At 46.7% G+C, this 22718-nt stretch overlaps 1 protein-coding gene across 1 annotated transcript in view; it reads left to right on the plus strand.

Moving 5' to 3' along the window:
* Positions 1-22182, plus strand: part of Wdr93 (WD repeat domain 93) — a 45147-nt gene extending 22965 nt beyond the window's left edge. Inside the window, exons 9-18 of the mRNA XM_055623391.1 lie at positions 952-1036; positions 3487-3658; positions 5041-5111; positions 5616-5702; positions 6695-6814; positions 7708-7921; positions 9955-10018; positions 11125-11281; positions 11584-11794; positions 21887-22182. Coding sequence (XP_055479366.1) covers positions 952-1036; positions 3487-3658; positions 5041-5111; positions 5616-5702; positions 6695-6814; positions 7708-7921; positions 9955-10018; positions 11125-11281; positions 11584-11794; positions 21887-21986 — 1281 coding nt within the window. The 3' untranslated portion in view covers positions 21987-22182. The remainder of the gene's footprint in view (positions 1-951; positions 1037-3486; positions 3659-5040; positions 5112-5615; positions 5703-6694; positions 6815-7707; positions 7922-9954; positions 10019-11124; positions 11282-11583; positions 11795-21886) is intronic.
* Positions 22183-22718: the final 536 nt, after the last annotated feature.

The following is a 22718-nucleotide window of genomic DNA, read 5'->3' on the forward strand; positions in this document are numbered from 1 at the left end:
AGTTAGTTAGTTAGTTAGTTAGTTAGTTAGTTAGTTAGTTAGTTAGTCAGTTTTTCTAGACAGGGTTTCTCTGTGTAGCCTTGGCTATCCTGGACTCACTTTGTAGCCCAGGCTGGCCTCAAACTCACAGAGATTTGCCTGCCTTTCCCTCCCTGAGTCCTGGGATTACATGCATGTGTCACCATGTCCGGCTTTGTTTTTGTATTTTGAAACCATGTTATTAGCTGCATAACACTTTGGGAGGCTATGTTTTCTTATAAACTGACATTTTAACATTGCTCATGTACTCTTTGGTCTCTGGTTACATTCTAAGTCTTTGTTCTGACTAGAATCTAAGTCAGACATTATTAGTATTACCCATCCCAGCTTTCTTCTGATTATTTTGAGTTGATACATACCAGTTTTAATACTTTCATTTTTATTAATATTTGAACTGAGAATTGAAGTAGGGGGTGTGTGTGTATGCGTGTGTGTGTGTGTGTGTGTGTGTGTGTGTGTGTGTGTGTGTGTGTCTGACACAGCATCTCTCTGTAGCTAAAGCTCATTTTAGTCCTGTAGCCCAGGATAGTCTCAGACTCACAATCCTTCCTTCTAAATTCTGGCTTAAATGAGTTGTTTTGTTTTTAACAGCATAGAGTTGAATTGTGTCTTTTTTATTTTTGTGCTTGGTACATTATGCATCTTAGTAAATATCAGTGATATTTACATAGGGATATAAAAACAAATGAATTCCACCCCACAATCAGAACTGATGTTAAGTACAGTATTTAGACCATATACATTTAATGTTGGTATTGGCAAGTTTGAGTTTGAGTCTGCCATCTTTTTATTCCAGTTTTACTTGTCGCATTCATTTTTTCTTCCTTTTCTTTCCAGCCTTAAGAATTTTTTTTAATGATTTCATATAATCTCTTTTGTTAGCTTATTGGCTGTGTGTTTTCCTTATTTTAGGAACTCAACATTAGTTTTAAAAGTGACATTAAGTTTACTCAACCAGTTTTTATAATGAAGATTAAACCACCTAAGGCCATAGCAGGTAAGTAAAAGGTAGCACCGGTTCCCTTTACTCTTGGTTTTCCCACCATTTCCCTTGGTAGCTTTACTCCAAATTCCTGTTTTTCTACTTATTAGCAGTAATAGCTAATTAAATGCATAATTTTTAAGGGGACTTTTTTAAACTTAGAGGCTCTAGAACTAAACAAAAGAAAACAAAACCACAAAAATTTAGTTAGAACTAGATCGAAGAGAGACATTATTTCTAATTGTTTAATTAATTCATTCCCATATTTGTGTGTAAATCATTATCTTTTGCTTAGTGCCTGCAACCAAGCATGGAGAGTAGAAAGACAAATCATCTGTATTCTAGACATTGAAGGTCTACCAAGGGAGTAGAGTATTTAAGTACACGAATTGTACTTGAATAAGTTTGTTGCAAAGCTACAGTTATTAGGAAAATATGAATCTGCTGGGCATGGTGGTACACGCCTTTCACTCCAGCACTAGGGAGGCAGAGGCAGGTGGATCTCTATGAGTTCAACGTTATTCTAGTCTACAAAGTGAGTTCTAGGAAAGCCAGGACTACACAGAGAAACCCTGCTAGTTTTTTTTTTTTAGAAAGAAAGTGGGGGGGGGGGGAAGGAAGGAACAAAGAAAAAAATGAATCTGTAATCCTAGCACTTGGGGAGGCAGAGGGAGGAGGATCATGAGTTCAAGGTCATCCTCTCACATCATGAGTTTGAGGACACCCTGAACTACATGAGACCAAGTCTCAAAAAGCAAAAGATGAAGTGAATAACAGAAGTATCAATGAAATATAGAAATTCAGATAGATGTAAATAAGTATCAATCAGAAAAATACGTGAGTGAAACAGGATGAAAATATCTGAATATAAGCCAGTGGATGAAGCATATTGGAGGTGACAGTATAAAAACTGTCATTTCAGTAAATTGGTTTTCCATGTTGAGACAAACACCTGACCCTTGACTCAACACCATAATCAAAACTGAATTCCAGGTGAATTACAGAAGTCAATATGGAAGACAAAACAAACCTTTTAGGAAATTTAATTTTTAGGTAGGAAAAGACCCTTTTAAAAGAAATATTTATTTTCAATTAATATGTATAAAGTGTGTCTATGTGTGGGCATGTGCATGTGTGAGTGCATGTACCCATGAAATCCAGAAGGTGTTGAATCTTCTGGAACTGGAGTTACAGACGGCTGTAGGCTGCTTAGCATGGGTACTAGGGGACCAACTCTAGTGGAGTGACCTGTGTGCCTAGCTAGAGAACTGAGGGATTTCCTGGAATATGGAATTTTCAGTGCTTAGCCTAAGAAACTTTAGAGAAAACTGGGATAGAAAGATAGATTGTAGGTAGGTGGGTGGATGGATGGATGGATGGATGGATGGATGGATGGATGGAGTTGTAAATAAATGTATACCAAGAGACATGTATAAGAATGGCAGTGGTGGTCTGGGATATAGCTCAGTAGATAAAGCACCTTCTGCGTAAGCATGAGGCCCTGAGTTCAGATCCCCAGAAACCACATAAAAAGTGTGGAAGAGCCAAGTGGTGGTGGAGCATGCCTTTAATCTCAGCATTGGGGAAGCAGAGGCAAGTGGATCTCTGTGAGTTCAAGGCTAGCCTGTTTCACAGAGACAGTTCCAAGTTGGGGGCAGGGGGGTGGGCTATAGAGAGAAACCCTGTCTCAATACAAAACAGAACAAAAAGTGTGGTAGGTGTGGTGGTGTGTGCCTATGACCCCAGAACTTGGAGGGAGTACGGGGATACAGGTGCGTCTCTGAAGCTAGTTGTCCATTCAGCTTAGCTTCATCAACTAACTTCAGATTCAGTGAGAGACCCTGCCTCAGAAAGTAAAGGTGCAGACGGATCAAGGAAAGACATCTGACGTCTACCTCTGGCCTTCACACATACCTGTGGTAACAAGTGCGCGCGCGCACGCACACACACACACACAGAGAGAGAGAGAGAGAGAGAGAGAGAGAGAGAGAGAGAGAGAATGGCAGTAGCAGACTGGAGATGTAGCTTAGTGGTGGAGGGACTGCCTACCGTGCACGAGATCCTGGCTTTTATCCCTGGCTATGGATTTGGGGAATGCAAGATCACTGGGAAGAAAGAAATGGAAGGTGACCAACAGACACTGCACAAGTCCCGTAAGAATGAGTGGAGGGACGGGCTGCTTAGGAAGAGGGAGCCTCAGCAGCAGCTGGAAGCGATGCTCGTGCCGGGTGGAGCCTTGCTTTTTTGGGGAGACAGCAACATTATCCTAAGGCCTTTGCATACCATGGGCATTTACTTGGCCCTGTTGTAGAAAATGTGGGGTAATGGGTTGGAGGTGTAGAGAGTGAGAATGGTGCCTCTGCCTGGGCTGAGCCTGTACAGTGAGATAAGGCTTCTGATGGAAGCAGGGGGATCCAGCAAAGGGAAATGAGATTTCATTGAATCCTGGGATCTCTTTAACCCAGGCACCACATTTAAAAGCCCACTGGAAATCTTTTCAAAGATAGAGGACTACTATGGGCTAGGCTCCGGGCAGAATCACTTCATCAAGGATGCGCAGTGGGAGCAACACCTGGAGATCTTCTATGCCTCCTACAAGAAGTACCTGGAACGGGAGGGGGAAGAGGAGCCGCTCAGGTGAGCCTGAGGGAGGAGGCCACCCAGAAGAGCAGAGCTGCTGCTGGCTCTACGCTCTCTAGACCCAAGCAAGCTTCCTGGATTAATTCCCTCTGAAAAGTCTTTCTAACTCGGGAGAATTTCAGTAGTCTGTCTTTACTCAGTTTTTATTTTATATATATGATGTTTCTGACCATGTGCATGCAATGTCCACAGAGGTCAGAAGAGGGCCTGGGATCCTCTGGTACTAAAGTTATAACCAGTTGTAAGCCATCCTGTGGGTGCTGGGAATTTAACTACTCTGGAAGAGCAGCCAGTTCTCCTAACCACTGAGCAATTTCTCTAGCCCTAGCAGACTCCTGTAAAATGTTCTCTGGCAAGTGATTAAATATAGCTAGAATGAAGGAGGTAGCTAGAGTTTTAGAGAAGGAAGAGCCGTACAACTCAGCTGAACAGTCTAATAAGCCCAAAGCCCTGGGTTCAAAGTCCAGCACTGCAGACAAGGGAGAAGAAAGAGGTGATGAGAAATGGAGTTTATTTTAGATTCATGTATGTCCTTTTCTCTACTTTTTTCTGATTTTCAAAAAGGAAATAGCACACAGAGATATGTCGTTTAGGTCTTCAGTCATCGCAGTAAGTTAGAAGTAACATGTACTCACACCTCTGTCAGCAGGTAGGCCTTCTTAGCCCTTGTTCTGATGGTAAGAGCTGAGCTCAGTATCTGAAGTAGCCATGGTTTTAAGAACTAGCTTGCCTTGCAGCTGTGTAGCTCCCTGGCGCTTTCTTATCTTCACATGAGAGGTCAGACCTCTCATTTTGCTGTCAAGTGGACCTTGAATGTCCTCACTTCGGGACGTGAGTCTGAAGACTAAGCCTTAATGGCAGCCCTTTATTGTGACCTGAGACCTTAGCCTGGCTTGGTGGTACCCACTTTGTCCCTACTGCCTAGCAAAATAACTAGAGACCACATTAATTAATTATCACTGTGGCAATACCATGAGAATCTGCAAACACTCCAAATAAGGGGCAGTTTAGTTTATCAGTAAGCGCACTTTGAGTTTTGTGACCTTCTGGTAGGAAAGCATTTATGGAATGTCACCCATGTCTGGCCTTTAGGGGATCTCCTCTGAGGACAGAATTAGCCTCCTAAAGCAGGAAGGCAAACTTTCTTAGGCTGGGGCTCAACTCTGTACCCTATTGGCCTGTGAGTGACTCACATCTTCACTAGCACTGTCCTCATCTGTGTCCAGGGTCTGTGTGGCCACCCAGCCCCAGAAGCTGGAATATGGCTGCCATGGGCCCCAGTAGGTCCACTAGCCACTTCTGGTCTTAATTCCATATTGTGCCAGACCTCTTCTTGCCAAGGGGTCTTCGTGATTCTGTTTCCTGTCTGTCTTTTCCAGTATGCCAACCTTCCATTTCATCTGTACTAACACCTTAGCCACAATGCCAATGGATGTCAGGAGCTCTTCAGGTAAATGAGAGTGGGAGAGGGGTTGTCTGGGCAAAGGGAGACGTGCTGCATAGCACCTCTTGCATGGTGGAACTGAGTGAGGGTGGAAATCAGGCTGCCAGCTGTGGCTCGGCAGTGTCTGTTTGATCTGTGTCCCTGAGCCTAGTTTCCCTGAGATGGAAGCCCCACAATTTCAGGGAGGGACTGCCCTAAAGAGGCATGTGAGCATATGTCTGCCATGCTGCTTCTGGTTATGAACTCACCTTATAGTAACAGTCAGACCAAAGTCTGGCATCCAAATGGATGATGACCTTTCCAGAAGATGTAAGCACAGCCAAGGGGCAGCTGCACCCTAGGAGCCTCCTCCACAGAGGCACCAAACTGCTCTTCCCTGGAAGCTCACCTTTCTACTGAGTGGCGCCTACCAGAACAAATCACCCCAGACACCACAGTCAACACACTTGCCACACACACCAAAGGCTACCTGATGCCTTGAAATGCTCTTTCTTCTCTCCCCACCTCCAGGAGGAGCTTGGATCCTTGGCATACACTGGACTGGAAATCACAACTTCTTCCTCTATCCACTGAACAAAACACTGAAGGAGAAAACTGGTACTTTAACCACCACAGCTGAGACTGTGTCTAAGCTCAGGGCTCCAAGAACACATGCTTCTCCAGTTGAGCTGTGAGAGGGTAGCATGAAGGAACCAGAGCTGTGCAGGCAGAAGGAGGGTGCTCAGTGGGGGTTCAAGGTCTGTCCCCGAGTTGTCATGTTTCTTGTGACAGTGCCCAGAGTGAAGTGCACAGGAGCCACAGAATCTTCTGTGAAAAGAGCATGGGCATGGCTTCTGAAGGTCAGAGCTAGTCCTGGCCCAGTGTGGAAAATGTGCAAATTCAAGCCAGTTGCTTCACCTCCCAATTTTCATTTTCTTTGAAACACAACTAAGTCACCATATATCACTGTCTGCTGAGTGTATTGGCTATAAGTAGCAAAATCCAGAAAGTTCAACACGGAGAAGCCCTTTGAAGTTGCAACGCAGGTGGTGATTGTTGTCAGAGACAACCATGGACACAGCCCTACATGTACCCCCCCCCCCCTCAGGATAAGGCCTTGAGCGGCACCCATGGTTTACTTTCACTCACGTGTTCTTTAGAGGTCAGCTTAAGTATACACAAAGAAGGAATCGCTTTCCTCTAGCCCTCCCAGGCAGCCTGGGCTTCTAATCTGCACTTGTCTACTGACTGGCTGTGGCCTTGGTCAAGCCACTTGCTTTATGTGCCGCAATCTCATCTGTGAAATGGGGTTCTAACAGGATCTGCTGCATAGAACTCCTCTGAGAATTAAGTGAAATGCTACCTGTTAACAAGCCTGTCAATGTCCTGCGAGTGGCTGCAAAGAGCTTCTAAACTTTAGCTGTTGCTTATTTTGCTTTGGGAAAGGTGCACAGCACTGAAGAGAGAGGTAGAGAGTCTAGAGAAGGGGCTCCCTGTGCCTATACCCCAGGCTAGGCAGACCCATCTGGGTGTCAGATCCCCCAGGTGGAGGCACTGGCCAGGGCAGGTCTGTGGGGAGGGGAGCCTGGCCAATGATCTCCTCCCTCTAGACTGTGAGAACGTGTGGCCCTGTGCTGCTCCCATTGTCGTGTCTCAGATCAGCAGCTTCTCCTCCTTCCTGGCCCTTGCCTGCGAGGACGGTGTGCTCATTCTGTGGGATATGGCCCAAGGTGAGTTCCCCACGGCGCCCCTCAACTGAGCACTGATGGGTCTCCTCAGTGAGACTCCGGGGCCTGGGAATTCCTTCAATCCTTCATGTCCCCAGTCCTCCTGGGGCAGCTGGCCCTGCTTTCCCCACCTCCATTCCTGGTACACACCACTTAGCTCCTATTGGCCTGTACTCACTGAGAGCTTGCTTGGCGCCCAGCAGTGCACTGGGTCCCAGGGAAACAGCCTTCACCTTTCTTGTTACACTGCAGGAAAGACACATCTTCCTTCACAGCAGGAGAGGTCCTGCAGCCTCCTACCCAGCTCCCAAAGAAAGCAGGTCTTCTAGTACTGCCTGGCCCCCATACCAGTCAGCAGGACCTCTGCTAGTGTTAGAACTGAGAGACCTAAGAAGTAGTCAAAGCAAGAGCAGCAGCTGTTCTGGGTGGGCAGCACTGTGAGTGGGGCCCAGGGTCCTGCCCTTTGCAGAAGCAGAGAGAGTGACAGCTGAGAGGACCCACTAGCCAGACTTCAACAGGGATGCAGGGATCAACAGTGGCTCTCAGCCCCTTAGCCAACAGCTCATTCCCATTTCATCGGGAGGGTATCAGTAGGTCCCTGATTGGCAACACACACACACACTGTTTCTAAGGCCACATCTGTGCACTGTGCATCCCATGGGTAGCTGGGCTGGGCTGTAGGTACCTCCATCCCATGGCTGTCTCTTCCCCCCTTTCTTCCTTAGTCCTGGCCTCCCAACCCCCAGTTCCTTTCTAGGCTCAAGACTCTCAATGACCATGAGCTTTTCCCTCAGAGAGGCTACACATGGCTTGACTTGGTCTTTGCCCCACACATGCCCCTTCCATACTTGCTGATCATGGAACCAATGGCTGCTGCCTCATCTTTTTCTCCCCAGGTTTCCTCTTTGGGGTCATTGCTCTGCCTGAGGGGTGTTTCTGCCAAAGCATTCACTTCCTAAAGTTCTTCCTGGTGCATGAAGGGAGGAACATGTACCCTGAAGGCTCAGTGAAATCTGAAGTTATGTGTGTGGTGCTATGCACTGATGCTTCCCTCCACCTGGTGACAGCCAGCGGGACCAAAGGACCCACCAGCAAGGTGCTTCTTGAGAGGTCAGTGTCCCAGGGACAGGATAAGGCTAATCTGCCATCCAGATGACACTGTTCCAGAGGAAAAGCTCTGACTGCAGCCCACTGCCATCCGCCACTCCAGCCTGAGCACAGTGTCGTGCATGTGAGTGGGGCACACTGTTACTGCCCCAAACGATCACAGAGAGGCTCTGTTCTCCCTAAACCACTTCCTCCAGTTCCCCTAGAGATGTTTCTGTCTGTCTTTTGTTTTTGTTTTATTTTGCTAAGACAGGGTTTATCTGGGTAGCCCTGACTGTCCTGGGACTCACTCTAGACCAGGCTGGCCTTGAACTCAGAGATCCACCTGCCTCTGCCTCCCTGAGTCCTGGGATTAACGGCATGTGCCACCATGCCCAGCTATGTTTTTTAAATATTATATGCATGCAAATGAATCCATACAGAATGTATGTGTAAGGACAATGGATAAACTTCTGGTGCCCAGCAGAAACCAGTTATCCCCAATTCCCTAAGGAACTGATCATATATCTTCCTTCTTCCCTGAAGGCTGCTAACTATCAAATGCCACGCATCAAGCATCCCGCAGTATTACTGGCTGCAGAAAGCAGTTCTTCAACATAACCCCCATGCCCGAGTCAGCCACATTGGGTCTCCACTGCTCTTACCTAGCTTGCACAAGCACTTGCAAGCCTGTGGTGGCTGAGCCAGGGCTAGGGCCTGGCGTAGCTTCATTCCCACTCCTGGAAGCAGCAGGCTGTTTTCTGGGAAGCATCTGTTCCCTTCCTCCTGGCTCTCCTGCCTGCTGCCTGAGGCTTCCTCATGTGCTGGCCTAAAGATTCCCAGCAGCAAAGCACAAATGTTTCTCGCACTTCTGGTTTTATGTGTGTCTGCTAAGGTCTTCCTGGAGAAGCACATGTCCCGGCCCTGCCCACATCCAAACAGTGGAAGAATTTTTGCTTTTTTTTTTTTAGTTTTTAAAAAGATTCATTTTCATCTTATGTGTATGGGTGTTGGGCCCGGTGTATGTTTGTGTACCATATGCATGCAGCGCCTGAAGAAGACAGAAAAGGGCATCAGACGCTTTGGAACTAGAGTGATAATGGTGTTGTTAGCTAGCACGTGGGTGCTGAGAACCCAGCCCAAGTCCTCTGGAAGATCGGCAAGTGATATTAATCACTGGCCCATATCTACAACCTTAGTTTTTATGAGAGTTGCTGCTAAATGTTTGTTTGTCTGTTTTCAGTTTCCACAATGTTTTCCTTTTTTTTTTAATAATTTTTTGAGACAGGGTTTCTCTGTGTAATAGCCCTGGATATCATGGACTCACTTCGTAGACCAGGCTTGCTACAGAGATACAGAGATCACAGAGATCTGCCTGCCTCTGTGTCCTGAATGCTGGGGTTAAAGGGTATATGTCACCACACCTGGCTTTATTTTTCTATTCTTATCATTCTTTTGATTTAAAAATTAACCACCTATAGCTGGGCAGTGGTGTCTCACATCTTTAATGTCAGCACTCAGGAGGCAGAGGCTAGTGGATCTCCAAGTTCAATGCCAGCCTGGTCTACAGAGTGAGTTTTAGGACAGGCAGGCCTATACAGAGGAACCCTAGCTTGAAAAACAAACAAGCAAAACAAAACAAAATAGCCATCAATCTATGATTTTTTGCCTCTAAACAATGCATTTATTAAGTTGTGTGTATTTAGGAAATTTATGACTGGAACCATATTCTATGAACTTCCAATTGGCTTTGTGTTTATTCTATTCCAACTCATTTTGCAACATTGACTGTGAGAGCTATACATGCTGGTACATGCACCTCCAGTTCAGTTTTCATGTCCATTACATTCTGCTCCTTAAGCAGCCCCTTCCTGCTGGTGAGTATCTACACAATTTGTTTGTTTGTTGTTGTTTGTTTGGGGGGATGTTACTATGAATGATCTCTTCCCATGTCTACTGGTACATATCAAGAGTTTCTCTCAGATAAATACCTAAGAGAAGATGATAAAACTTTGAAACCTTTATAAAAAGAGAATGCCTCTTTTTGTTCCCCATAGGTCTATGAGCCACGTGGAAGAAGATGTCTGTAAAGTGGCCCCAGTCCCAGCCTTGCCTGGCATGGTAGGTTCCCAGGTCCTTGTTCCTCTTCTATGAGTGTGTTCCTCATCCCCTCCAGAAAGATTTGTTTCAGCCTACTGTGTACTAGGCATTGGATTTACTTTGTTCTGTGTGGAGAAACTCCAAGGCTGGGGGTAGTGCTCAAGAGTAGAGAGTAAGCTAGCCCTGGATTCAATCCCAAGCACCAAATAAATAGTAACATCAAAGGGAAAGTCCTCACCCTTAAGGTGCTCACATTCTATCAGGAGACAAATCACCAAACAGCTGCCTTGGGACACAAGGAAGGCTGGGACATAATTTGCAATGGATGCATTGAACAGAGAAGGGATCACCTAATGCAGAAGTTGTAGGAGGGAGGATAACGTGACTGGAGGGGACAGCAGAGCCAGAGAAGTTGAGTCAGCATCAAAAGGAACTTCCCAGAGTTGGGGTCTGTAGGTATGAAGAGGAGAGAGGGTAGGTGTGGGGCAGAGGGACCAGCCTTTATATCCTGGCTTAAGGGTACAGACATACCTCCTATCGATGAGACTTACAGCATGGAGAAGATGGGAACAGGGAACATCATCTTCCAAGTGGGGCTAGAACCCACGTGCTGGGCTGCCTCTAGATGCAGCTGAAGGAAAGAAAGGCATCGTGGCTGGTCCGGCCACATTCTGCTGATTCCCCAATCCTTTCAGGGCCTATGATGGAGTCAGGCTAGAGAGAAAGTCTGTGATTCCTAATATGATTTGGCAAAGGAAGAGGCCCCATGCGGCTCTGGGAGGCTTTTAGAACACGAATCTACCAATGTCCATTCTGTGCCCACCAGTTCCTATAGTCCCCAGGAAATGAGTAGATGCGAGAGACAACTCCAGGAGAATGAGTGCATAATGAGATAGGGACCTGAGAGGCATGTAGGAAGGGCCCTGCAAGCTCAGGGCCAACAGTGAGGGGATGAGAGCAGCACCCTGGACAGAGAACCAGACTTTTCCCTGTGGCGACAAGTGTCTGAAGTGGGACAGATGGCAGGAGGTCAGAAGAGGGGGTACTGGAGCAGGGTCACAAGGTGGCCTCTACCCTCTGCCTTTCTGTGAGAGCCGAGTCTAAGAGAAGCTCTCTTTCCTTTCCAGGTGCTAATCTTTTCCAAGAACCATTCTGTAAGCCTCATGGATGTGGCCACGGCTAAAATCATCTGTGCCTTTGCGGTCCCTGTGTCCTACCCACAGGAGATGCCCTGGGCGCCACTGTTTATTGTGTCTCCACACCATCCATATTTTCTTCTTTATGGTATGAAGGGCATATGAGGGCAGCCACCCAGCGCTAGGGTCTACTACATTCTTCCTGGCTTTCCCTGACCTCTCACAAAAGCATGGCAACACTACTCAGTTGCCTTCTCACTCTCTGTCCCAGGCCAGAGGAGGCTGCAGCTTGTTCTTTGATAGAATGCTGGCAAGGTCTTTTTTGTTCTCTGTAATTAAATACTTCTGTCCCATCTTAAGCCCGATAAGCTGAGCAGTCCCATACCCTCAGGACCCTAGCCCCATGGAGAAAGCAGTCAAGCTGAACATGTTGGTTTCCTTTCCTCACAGGAGCCCATCCAGATGATACTGATGCCACCACCTCTACTGATGATTACAGCGATAGCCCACACTCTGTTTTCTATTTTAAATTTGAGGAATACCCCCTCCTGAAAGATCTCCCCGAAAATTGTACCATTTCTCAAAAGGACTTGGAATGTAACCAGGCCTTCTCCCAGATGTTGTCACTGGAGAAAAGATGTGAGCAGTTCCTCCAGAAGAGGTAAGAGCCCTCCCATCATATGGGGTTGGGTCTGGATGAGCCATCATTGGGTGTGGTCTGCAGTTAAGAGCCTTTCCATACTTAATTGTTGCTAGCTGAAGGGTTTTACCATGTGAGCCAACCTATCCTACTCTGTGAGCTACAGGCCAATGAGAGACCCTAAAAAACAATGCAGAGCTGGAGAGATGGCTCAGCAGTTAAGAATAGTGGCTGCTTTTCCAGAGGACCCAGGTTCAATTCCCATCACTTACATAGTAGCTCACAGACATCCTCCAGGAGATGTGATACCTTCATCCGTCCTCCCCTGGCCTCAGGCATGCACATGGTGCACAGACATACGTGCAGACAAAACACCTATAAGCTGGGGGTAGAGACTCAAAGACCAATCAGCAGGACCAAAGTCCAGATTGAGAGACTGTATTAAGTATTAAGAGGAAAATGCTTCTCCCAAACCAGCCTCCAATGCACTTCACAGGGAACTCTTAAAGGCAAAGAACGCAGAAAAACTACATCCTGGTTGGCAGTTGCAACCAGGGAAGTAAAACAAGCAAGCAGTTTAACAGAAGCCAAAAAACATGCAGTTAGCTGGGGCATTTCAACTCCAAGTTTCTAGAACAGTACCCATGGGTACTTTCTCATGGGGCTTTTCACAGCAAGGGGGCAGAAAAGGAGGGTTCTGTTTCACGTTAGGCCAAAGATGGCTCCCACTGAGACAAGACAGAGAAACGTTTGACCTGTCACACTAAACACATGAAATAAGATAATAAAAAAATTGCATCTTTAAAATAAACAAGGTGGATGGCTCTTGAAGGGCATGCATTCATGCCCACACACCAGTATGAAAACATACCCATACTTATACACCACATCAAAAAGAAAAGAAACAAAAGAAAGAAGAAGAAGAAGAGGAGGGAAGGAAGTAGTGCTCTATTCAATTTCCCTGCTGTGACTATCCCTTATTTTCCCCCACTGTGGATTATCAGATACTGTTATAACAGGTTCAGCCAGCTGTGGCCCGTGGACCATACCCACACAGTTTCTCATTTTGAAAATTAAACTGTTTTTGTTGGGGCCAGGGTTGTGCATGCTGGCCAAGTGCTCTAGCACTGAGCCACATCCCTACCTCCTGTCGTATTTATAATAATTGGTTTCTTATTCTTTGAGAGCATCATAGATATATACAGTATATTTTAATCATATCCATCCTTTACTGCCTTTCTCCACATCCTCTCAGGACTGCGCCCCCCAACATATTCTCCTCTAATTTTACGTACTTTGTTGTTGATTTTTTAAAACCCATTAAGTCCAGTTAGTGCTGCTCACATGCTCATTGGTGTGGAGCCGTTATTAGAGCATGGACAACCCAACAGGGGCTAAACCGCCAAAGAAAAATGCCTTTCCCTCCCACAGTAGCCAGCAACTGCCAGTAGCTTTTCAGATAAGGGTGGCTCCCCAAACCCTTTCTCATCCACACTGTAATGCTGATTGACTTGCTCGGTGTAGTTCTTGTGGATGTAAACCACAGCTGGGTGGGTTCGTGGGGGAAATGGTCCTGTCAGGTCCAGGAGACATTGCTTTACTCTGACTCTTGCAGACTTAGTACTACTTCCTTGATGTTGCCTCTGCGTTGGTGGAAGGAAGTGATACGTCTGTTGATTTAGGGCTAAGCACTCTGTATTCACTTACTCTCTGCACTCTGACCAGCAGTGAGTCTCTGTAGTCACCACCCCTGCAAAAGAGTCTTCTTTATGAAGGACGAGAGTTGAACTGATATGTGGGCTTAAACATAAGTATTTAGAAGGTAGTTTAATACTATGTCCATTTAGCAAAATATTATAGTAGTAGGTTTTCCCTTTGGGCTTGTGACCTCCCCCTGTGATGGGTCTCTGGTCAGTTTTACAGCACCAGAGCTGAGTTCCCTTCTGTGGGGCCAGCCAACTTTAAAAATCCCATTTTAAACAGTAGTGGGTCATCACCGTAGCATTCATGCCACTATTGCACCAGTGGGCATATCTTGGCAAGTTAGTTCCCATCTGACCAATTATGTTAATTACTTTCTTCCTCAGCTGCCTACAGAGCACTTTCTGGTACTATAAATATTGGCCAGCAGGGAGGAAACTTCCAGTCCAGAACCAATTTGATTTCTCTATAGCCTATGACCAAAGTGTATGGTGTCTTGAGCAACAGTGTCTTACCATCAAGTTCCCTCGGGCAACTAAGAAAGAACAATGGCAGGATCCTGTAGTGTTGTGGGGGTGGGAGGTCAGGATCTGGTACTCCACCTTGACAAACAACTCAGAAGGACGTATCCCACACCTAACACTGGGCTTCTGGCAGGAGTATTAACTCTCTCTATAGTATTAACTCTCTTTCATTTTAAATTCAGTCTTATTGGAACACAACTTCACAGTTATTCTGTGGCCGCTTCTGTGCTACCACGCCAGAAGTAAGTAGTTGCAATAGAAACCCCATGATTCTTGAGGTCTGAATTACTCTCTGGCAATTTATAGGAAATGTTTGTCCACCAGTGATCTCTAACTTTCTTTTCTCCATCATAGATGGTCATTATGGGTGAATTTCTTCTCTTTTGTTTATTTCCACTCTCCCCAACCCTTCCTTTCTGGGGAAAAAAAAAAAAAAAAAAGCCCAATGAACAGCTCTCAGACTCTGGAGGAGCAGTACTCTTCTAACCCAGCTCACAGAACATTTCAGAATGGCACAAATCCTTGGTGGTTCCTAAGTGGGCTGGCCACTTCTTGAGTAGGATAAAGTCATCTGTGGATCCTTATAGTCTCATCCCTGGCCTGACATTCCAGAGCTATGTGACTGGCAGGTCCATTCCCTTCCAAGACAACGTTAGCCTCATAAAAAATGGCCTCTGAGCTTCAGTGGTTTCTTCGGTCAGTGTAATATCCATCCAGTCCATCAGACTATCTCCCCTTTCTTCATTTAGACCTCTCTCTCAGGAAGTGCAATGGCCAAGTTATAGAGGATTAAGACCAGACAGGCCTAGGTTGTAATCTTGACTCTCATGTTTACTAGATGTGAGACCTGCTGGGTTACCCTCTCAGAGCCTGTGTCCTTGCTCACAGGTACAGAGCATCTACCAACTGCCAGGACATGTTCTGGCATTTTGATTAGGCTTAACTTCTAGGGCTTATAGGTTTTAGGTAAGATAATACATACAAAATGCTAGGTGCAGTTTGTGTCTTTGATTTGTTTTATTTTGTTTGTTTGTTTTTGTTGAATTTTTCAACACAGGGTTTCTCTGTGTAACAGAGCCCTGGCTGTCCTGGACTCACTTTGTAGACCAGGCTGACCTTGAACTCACTTACCTGGGATTAAATGTGTGGGCCACCACACCCAGCTCCCAGTTTGTGTCTTAATCACTGTTCTACTGCTGTAAGAGACCATGACCAAGGTAACTCTTACATAGGAAAGCATTTAATTGGGAGTTTTCACATAGTTTCAGAGGCTTAATCCATTATCATCATGGCAGAGAACATGGCGGCAGGCAGGTTGGAAAAGTAGCTGAGGGCTATATCCTGATCCCTATGTGGAGAGAGACAGAGAGGCACAGAAACAGACAGATAGAGACAGAGACATGGAGAGAGAGAAAAAAAATGAGAGAGAGAGAGAGTCTGGGTCTGATGTGGGTTTTTGAAACCTCAAAGCTCACCCTCAGTGGCACACTTCCTCCAACAAGACCATACCTCATAATTTTTCTCATTTTTTCAAGTTGTGTCACTTCCTAGTTTCTAAGCATTCAAATACATGAGCCTGTGGGAGCCATTCTCTGTAGACCAGACTGGCCTCAAGGGAGCCATTTTTATTCAAGCCACCACAAGTGGTTCACTCTATAAATAGCAGGTATAATGTTTCCTTTCTTTCTGTTCGAATGCCGCAGGGCCAGGGAGATGAATCAGAGGTTAAGAGCACTTGCTGCTCTTGCCAAATGCTGGGGTTTGATTCTCAGTAGTTATATGGTGGCTTACAACTGCCTATAACCTCAGCTCCAGGAGATATGATATCATATCCTGGCCTCTGAGGGCGCTGCATGAATTCAGTGAGCATACATATATGCAGGCAAAACATCCATACACATAAAATAAAATAAATAAATTTAAAAGAATTTAAAAAAAATCAGAATGCCCTGGAGGTAATCCTAAATATGACCACTAGGTGGCAGCATAGCTTGCCTCTGCTCCCACTCTTCTAGACCCTTTCTACAGTTGTGCTGAGTGGCTTAAGTGGCTCTCAGTAGCTCATGCAAGGAAGTGTGCCCCTTGATGGAGAAAGAACCGTGGTCTCATGGATCTTGGATGAGGAAAAGGGACAGTGGAGGAGGGCCTGTTCTGCTGACAGAGCCTGGGTTAAAGGTTTAGCAGCAGTGCTCAAGAGCTCTCTCATTCCGACCCTGGGGACCTGCTCTTCAGATAAATTTAGGGGAAAGTATCATGATTTCTACATCGTACTTCCAAATGGCCAGGAAAGTATTTATAGAAACAGAGAGTAAAAATGGTAAGAGATGGTGAAATCTAGGCAAATGTTTACAGAGAGCCCAAGGGAAATAAAGCTAAGGATGGTGGTTGAAGGTTCATTGAGCTATTTGCGCCCTCTTAACAAGTTTGAAAGTTTCCAAAAGGAAAAGACAGGGAGAGATGATAAAATATGGTTGACAGTACCATGCTGGTTTTGAGTCGGGAAGAAGATGGGAAATGTGTATTTGTGGGAACGTTGGTTACAGTGGCGTGATGAGCATGTGTGGTGGTTTGTTTGCTTCGTGTTTTCTTCTATCTGAAACTTCTCTACAAAAAGCCTCCATTGTTTTGGCAAACAGACTGCAACAGTAGGGAAGGCATGTCTCAAGTGTGAGACTAGGCCGAGGCTGTGGGGAGCTGCCTCCAAGGGCCAGGGCCTGGAGCTTCCTGATGTTCCCTGGGTGGGCGGGGGCTCTGTGACCTTCCAGCTTATTGAGCTTGCTTCCTTCCATTTCTGTCTAGTCTCAGCCACCTCCGCCCTTTATTGGTCAGAAAGGGTGACATTTCCCATTTTCCCCAAAGGTCATAGACACTCACCTGTGGGAATAGACCCAGGGCCACAGCAGCAGTCTGAGTAACTGACTTCTGGCCACAGACTGACATTTTTCACCCGTAACAAAGTGACCTTGCCACAGATAACTGCTGAGCTTAATAGGGTAAATCCCCACTGTTATTTTAAAAAATACTTAGAGGCCAGACATGATGTGACATGCCTGTAACCTTAGCACTTGGGGATCTGAGGCAGAAAGAGGGATTTGAGACTAGCCTTGGCTACTTAGGGAAACCCTTTTCCAAAAACAGAAAGAAAATAGTATTTATTAGTGTGTGTAACTGTACACAGGTTTGTAGGAATTTGGAAAACATGAATATGCAAAAAAAGAAATTTAAATAACCCATAATCCTACTACCCCAAATCATCAACACCACTATTAACATTTCCTTCCTGGTCACTGAGCTTGGCATTTTCACCAAGTTATGATCACGTTTCATGCTAACTCTGACTTTATGTTGCTTCAGAACATAACCTTGCATAAATATGTGCGTGTATGTGCACGTTCATATAAGGATGTGCACGCACGTGTGTGTAGTGTCTAGGAGGCAGCACCTCAGTATTCGTCCTTACTCTTTAGCTATCACTCACTCCGGGCATTTTTGTTTGGTGGTTTTGGTTTTTCAGTTTCATTTGTTTTTATTATACTAGTTTGTGGAGGGGGAGGGGTGCATGTAGGTTCTTTCCTTCCCAGCACTGAGATTACACAGTTGCACCACCACTGCCAGCTTTTTATGTAAGTTCTGGGGTCAAACTTCGGTCTCCACGGTTGCATAGCAAGCACTTGATAGATGGAATTGTCTCTCTAGCCCCTGGTTTTTAGTTTTGAGAGATATTGTTATTGTGCTAGTCCACTTCCTAGCACTGTAACAAAATACCTGAGGCAATTAGCTTGCAAGGAGAAAAAGGGTTATTTGGCTTACAGCTTTGTAGATTTCAGGCCATTGTCATTGGACCCTACTGCTTCGGGTGAGGCAGTGCATTACAGTGGGGAGCATGGGACAGGACAAGCCTGTATGTACTCCCTGACACTCCAGGCTAAGCTTCACAAGAGGAAGAAGTACAGCCCTGGGTATAGAGCAGAGCTTCACTCCTTGATTCCAGATTAAAGCTGTACAGACGACACACTGTGGATTTCTGATCCTGCTCTCGTAGTCTGTTTGGGAAACGGTAACGACAGGAGGGCAAATGGGTCCCAGGGGTGCCTGTCACCAAACTCTGAAGTCCACCTCGGGGATTCTGGCCTGTGGGAAGGCCCGCTTACTCCACCAGGCGCCTTCCAGATGCCGCATGGTGTGCAGACTGTGCTCCCTGCAGCCCGTTGGGCTCTGGCCTGGAACTAAGAGGACGGTTGCTTGTTTGCTTACCCGTATGAGAACATGCTGGCATTCTCTGAGGACCAGGACAAGCCTGTGGAGTATGGGAGGCTGCCACCAGATGGAAAGGAAGATGCCAAAGGAAGGAAGCTTAGGAAATAGGGTATACCAGGGCTTAAAGCTGAGGAGCAGCCCTCAGCCTCACACATATTAAGCTCATGTGTCTCTGAGTCAGAAATAGAGTGGAGGGGCGGGACTGACTTTGGGGACCCAGAGAGGGCAGCAAGGGACAAGCCAAGGCAGAGACCATAGGAGATGTTGCCACTCAGAGTAGAGGCAGCTGGGTCATCCCAGAGTGATCATGGCCACCTATAGCATGATTCCTTTGACTATTTGGCAATGAGGAACAAGGAGGAGGCAGACCTGTTTATCCAAGACTGGTAGTACCTAGCAAGAGAAACCCCTAAAATGCTCTCCAGGGAGTGACACCCTTTCCTCTCCATCACCCCCGTGCAGGGGTCCTTTCCTCTTGGTGATAGAGAACTTCAAGTGTCTCTTATTGCTTTGGAGGCATGACATGGCAAGTGGCTTAGGTAGGAAGCACCCCAAAGGCTCGTGTGTTGAAAGCTTGGGCCCCTGCTGGTGGTGCTATTGAGAGGGGACTAAGGGAGCTAACTTCATCAGTGGGTTAGCCTGTCTGTGAGTTCACAGCTGAAGGGTTATTAGGGCGGAGACTCTGGGCCACCCGGAAGCCTAGCGCCGCCGGCAGCCTCAGTCTTGCCAGGCTGGTATTCGGCAGGGAAGATGAGGAAGTTTTGGTTCCTGTCAGGTTTCTGGCATCCCCAAAGCTAACCGAAAGTTTGTTCAAACTTGTGATGAGGGCGCTAAAACAAACAGGAAGTCCAGGATTGTAGAAATGACAGCCTAGGAGCCTGCCTGCCAGAAACAGTGGCCTGCTGGGTGGAGAGCATGGTCAGTGTGACCTGGCTTCCTTGCCAGGCCCTAAAGGCAGGCTCTGTCCTCACTGGCTGTTTGCAGAAGTCCCACTGCAGTCTGCAGCTTTGAATCTATCACTACATGGACCCTCAGTGTTTCACCTATGTGTGATTGTTAAAGATTTATTTATGTGCATGAGTGTTCTGCGTGTGTGTGTGTGTGTGTGTGTGTGTATGTGTATGTCTCTGTGTGTGCCTGGTGCCCTAGAAGCTAGAAAGGGTTATCAGATCCCCTGAACTGGAGTTATAGGCATTTATGAACTGCCACATGGGTGCTGGGAACCATTATTTGGATTTTCGGGAAGAGCAGTAAATGCTCTTAACTGTTGAGCCATCTCAACTGTTGAGCCCCTGCTTCATCTAGTTTGGATTGAACGATAATTAACTTCAGAAACAAGGATTAATCAGAAAAGATAACAGAGAGAGAAGGGAAACAAAAACTCTAGGAACAAATTCATGTACACATGGCGTGCGCGTGCGTGCGTGTGTGTGTGTGTGTGTGTGTGTGTATGTGTGTGTGTAGGTAAGCTGTCAGCTAGGGACAGCATGGAGGTGTGGGCACATATGGTCCAAAGCCCCAGCATGTCAGAGGAATCCCTCCACACAGTGTTGGGGACAACTCTCTGAAGCCCCAGATGTTGTGCCTCAGAGCAAGCAAAACAGGTTTGTCCACAGCATGTGATTCAAATACCATGCTCAGGGCCAGGAAAGTGTTCCTGCAAGTCTGATCCTGGGGAAAGCAGGAAGCTGGCCTACCTCCGAGCACACTGTGTCCCCTCCAGCTCCCCTCGGCTCCTCAGAGTTCTCACTGCAGGTAGGCCTGACCACTGGCTCTGGCCCACAACACTGACGGCAGCTCTCTTCTCCGTGCAAGGTCCCTCCCCTCCTCAAGACAGGCTTTCTCTTTGTAGCCCTGGCTGTCCTGGAACTTGCTTTGTAGACCAGGCTGGCCCGGAACTCAAAGAGCTCCATCTGCCTCTGTCTTTGGTAGTCTTAACAGAGTGTGCCACCATGCCTGGCTGCATCTTTTCAATTGTCTGTCAATTTTAGAGTTCTTTGTCAGACAGGAATGATGGCATTTGCCTTTAGTCTCAGCACTCAAAGGACAGAGGCAGGTGAATCTCTGTGAGTTTGAAACCAGCCTGGTCTACATAGCAAGTGTCAGTCGAGCCAGGACTATATAGTAAGACCCTGTCTAGGAAAAAATAAAATCTTAGTCATTGCATATTGCATTTAATTTTTCCCATTTTGTGTTTGGAGAAAGCAAGAACCTAGAAACACCAAACCTAGACCCTAAGTGCCCATAACATAAGCGTCATAGAGCTAGGCTTGCCTCACGTCTCCTTTGGGCTTGGTGGATGCCCTTAGTAAAGAGTTTCCACGGCAGGGCTCACTCCGCAATGTGGCTGTAGGCCTGCAAGCCGGGAGTCTGACTCTGGCGCCCTCTAGCGGTGACTATGGGAAACCTCGGAGGCCATTGAAAACATGACTGAGCTCTTTACAGAAATCATGGGTGGCACATGCCTTTTATCTGAGCACTTGGGAGGCAGAGGTAGGCAGATCTCTGAATTTGAGACCAGCTTTGTCTAAGGAGTGAGAGTTCTAGAACATCCAGGACTATACAGAGACTCTGTCTTGAAAAACAAAACCCAACAAAATAAAAAATAGTCTTTACTTGTTTCCAGATCCAGAGGAGTTAGGATCCAGAGCCAGTTAGGAGTGCTTATATGGCACCTCTTCATACCAGTGAAGAATGCTGAGTATGCATTAATTTTATAAGTCCTTTCAAGGACTTTTTAGAGCCATGGTGGCACCATTTAGGCGTGATGGCACAAGCCTTTAATACCAGCACAATGGAGGCAGAGGCAGGCAGATCTCCTTGAGTTCAAAGACAGCCTGGTTCATAGAGTGAGTTCCGGTCAGCCAAATGTATATGTTTGGTTTTTAAGTTTTGCTTGTTTCTTTTGTTTTGTTTGTTTTGATGGGTATGGAGCTAAGGGCCTTTTGAATTCTAGGCAGATGCTCTGCCGCTGAGCCATCTCACCAGTCCTTGATATTTCCTTACAGTTATTTTTACAAGAATCTTTTAAAGTTATACTTACGCCTGTGTCGTCCTGTCTGAATGCATAGCACATGCATACAAGTGTCTAAGGGGGCCAGGAGAGGGCATCAGGTCTCTATTAGCTGTCCTCTTCTTATAGAAGAACCCAGGTCTTCTATAAGAGCAGTAAGTACTCATAACCACTGAGCCATCGCTCCAAGACCTGAATTTTTATTTTTAAAAGGCTGACCTCTGACCTCTGCAGACGTGAATCACAGACTCTGTGCTTTAGAACACATCTAGAGGTGGTGCCCCATCCACCTCTTCTTCTGTCACTCAGCAGAGGGTCCCTACTGTTTGCCCCTGTTGTAGCATGTATGAGTGCCTTCCTTTAGGAGGCTGAATGATTCCCTTGGGTAGCTTGTCTGTACATGGGCTTTTAGGTCCTCAGTTCCCATCCCTGTACCCTGTACCACAGAGTAGCAGGCCTGCCATTCTTATTAAAGGCCCTCTGGATGCCTCTTGTATGTCAGGCTGAGGCCGGTGGGTGGAGGTAAAGCCGAGTTTCCCACCTTCAAGGACAGCCAGGGGGACCAGGGGGTCCGGTGGCTGTGGTGACACCTCTCATTTCCGGTTGTGTGGCCCTCAGCTTCCAAAAGCTGTCGAATTCCCAGGTGAAAGGGCATGATCATTGGGCACGGCTGCGGAGGCACTCCATTTTCCTCCAGAAAGAAAACTTAAAGAAGTGACCAGCCTGGGACTCCAGAGGAGTCTCCACATTGTCAGCCACTCCCAGGGACACCGGAAGGCAAAAGGCAATGACAAAGAGCCATAGCTCAAAACCTGAGACCTCCGTGGAGCCAACAGGGTCAAGGTGTTCTGACGACCTTCAAATCCTAAGTGCCCCATGGGGGTTAGATGTGTCACTCAAATAAACAGACTGGCAGCTCCATGCATGTGGCTCATCATTTCCACCCAGTCCTGACTCCAGCAGGGCCCAGCTCCTTTTCTTTCCACATGTCTCCCACTCTAAGCAGTTCCTCACAGACCGTCTCTGAAGGGCTGGAGTTTAACTTAGTGGGAAAGTGTGCATGGAGCATCACCAAGAAGCCCTGGGTTCAGTGTCTCAGGAGAAAGAAAAGGAAGAAGGGCCGGAAGAGTGGAGGCGAGTGGTAGGGCCTTCAGGCCACACAGATTCGAGAGGGCTCAGGGCCTGGAGGGAGATGGTTCACTAGAAGGGGCTTGGTATTCTGGGGAACTTGGAAAAAAGAAAAGTGTGGCTTTCTTCCAGAAACTGCTTCTCCCAGGAAAAGACCCCACTCCTAGACCCTCAGGGTACTTTCTTTCTCTCTGGTGACACCATGTGGCCATGTTGAGAACTGTAGGAGGTTACATCCCAACCTGGCCATAGGCAGTCCACAGGTTCCCTTCTGGGTTCTGTGGGTTGACCTTGAAGGTTGGCGCTGCCACCTCGTGGTGCC

The sequence above is a fragment of the Psammomys obesus genome, unplaced genomic scaffold, assembly GCF_907164565.1.
Source record: "Psammomys obesus unplaced genomic scaffold, mPsaObe1.curated_primary_1811, whole genome shotgun sequence".
NCBI classification, from domain to species: Eukaryota; Metazoa; Chordata; class Mammalia; order Rodentia; family Muridae; genus Psammomys; species Psammomys obesus.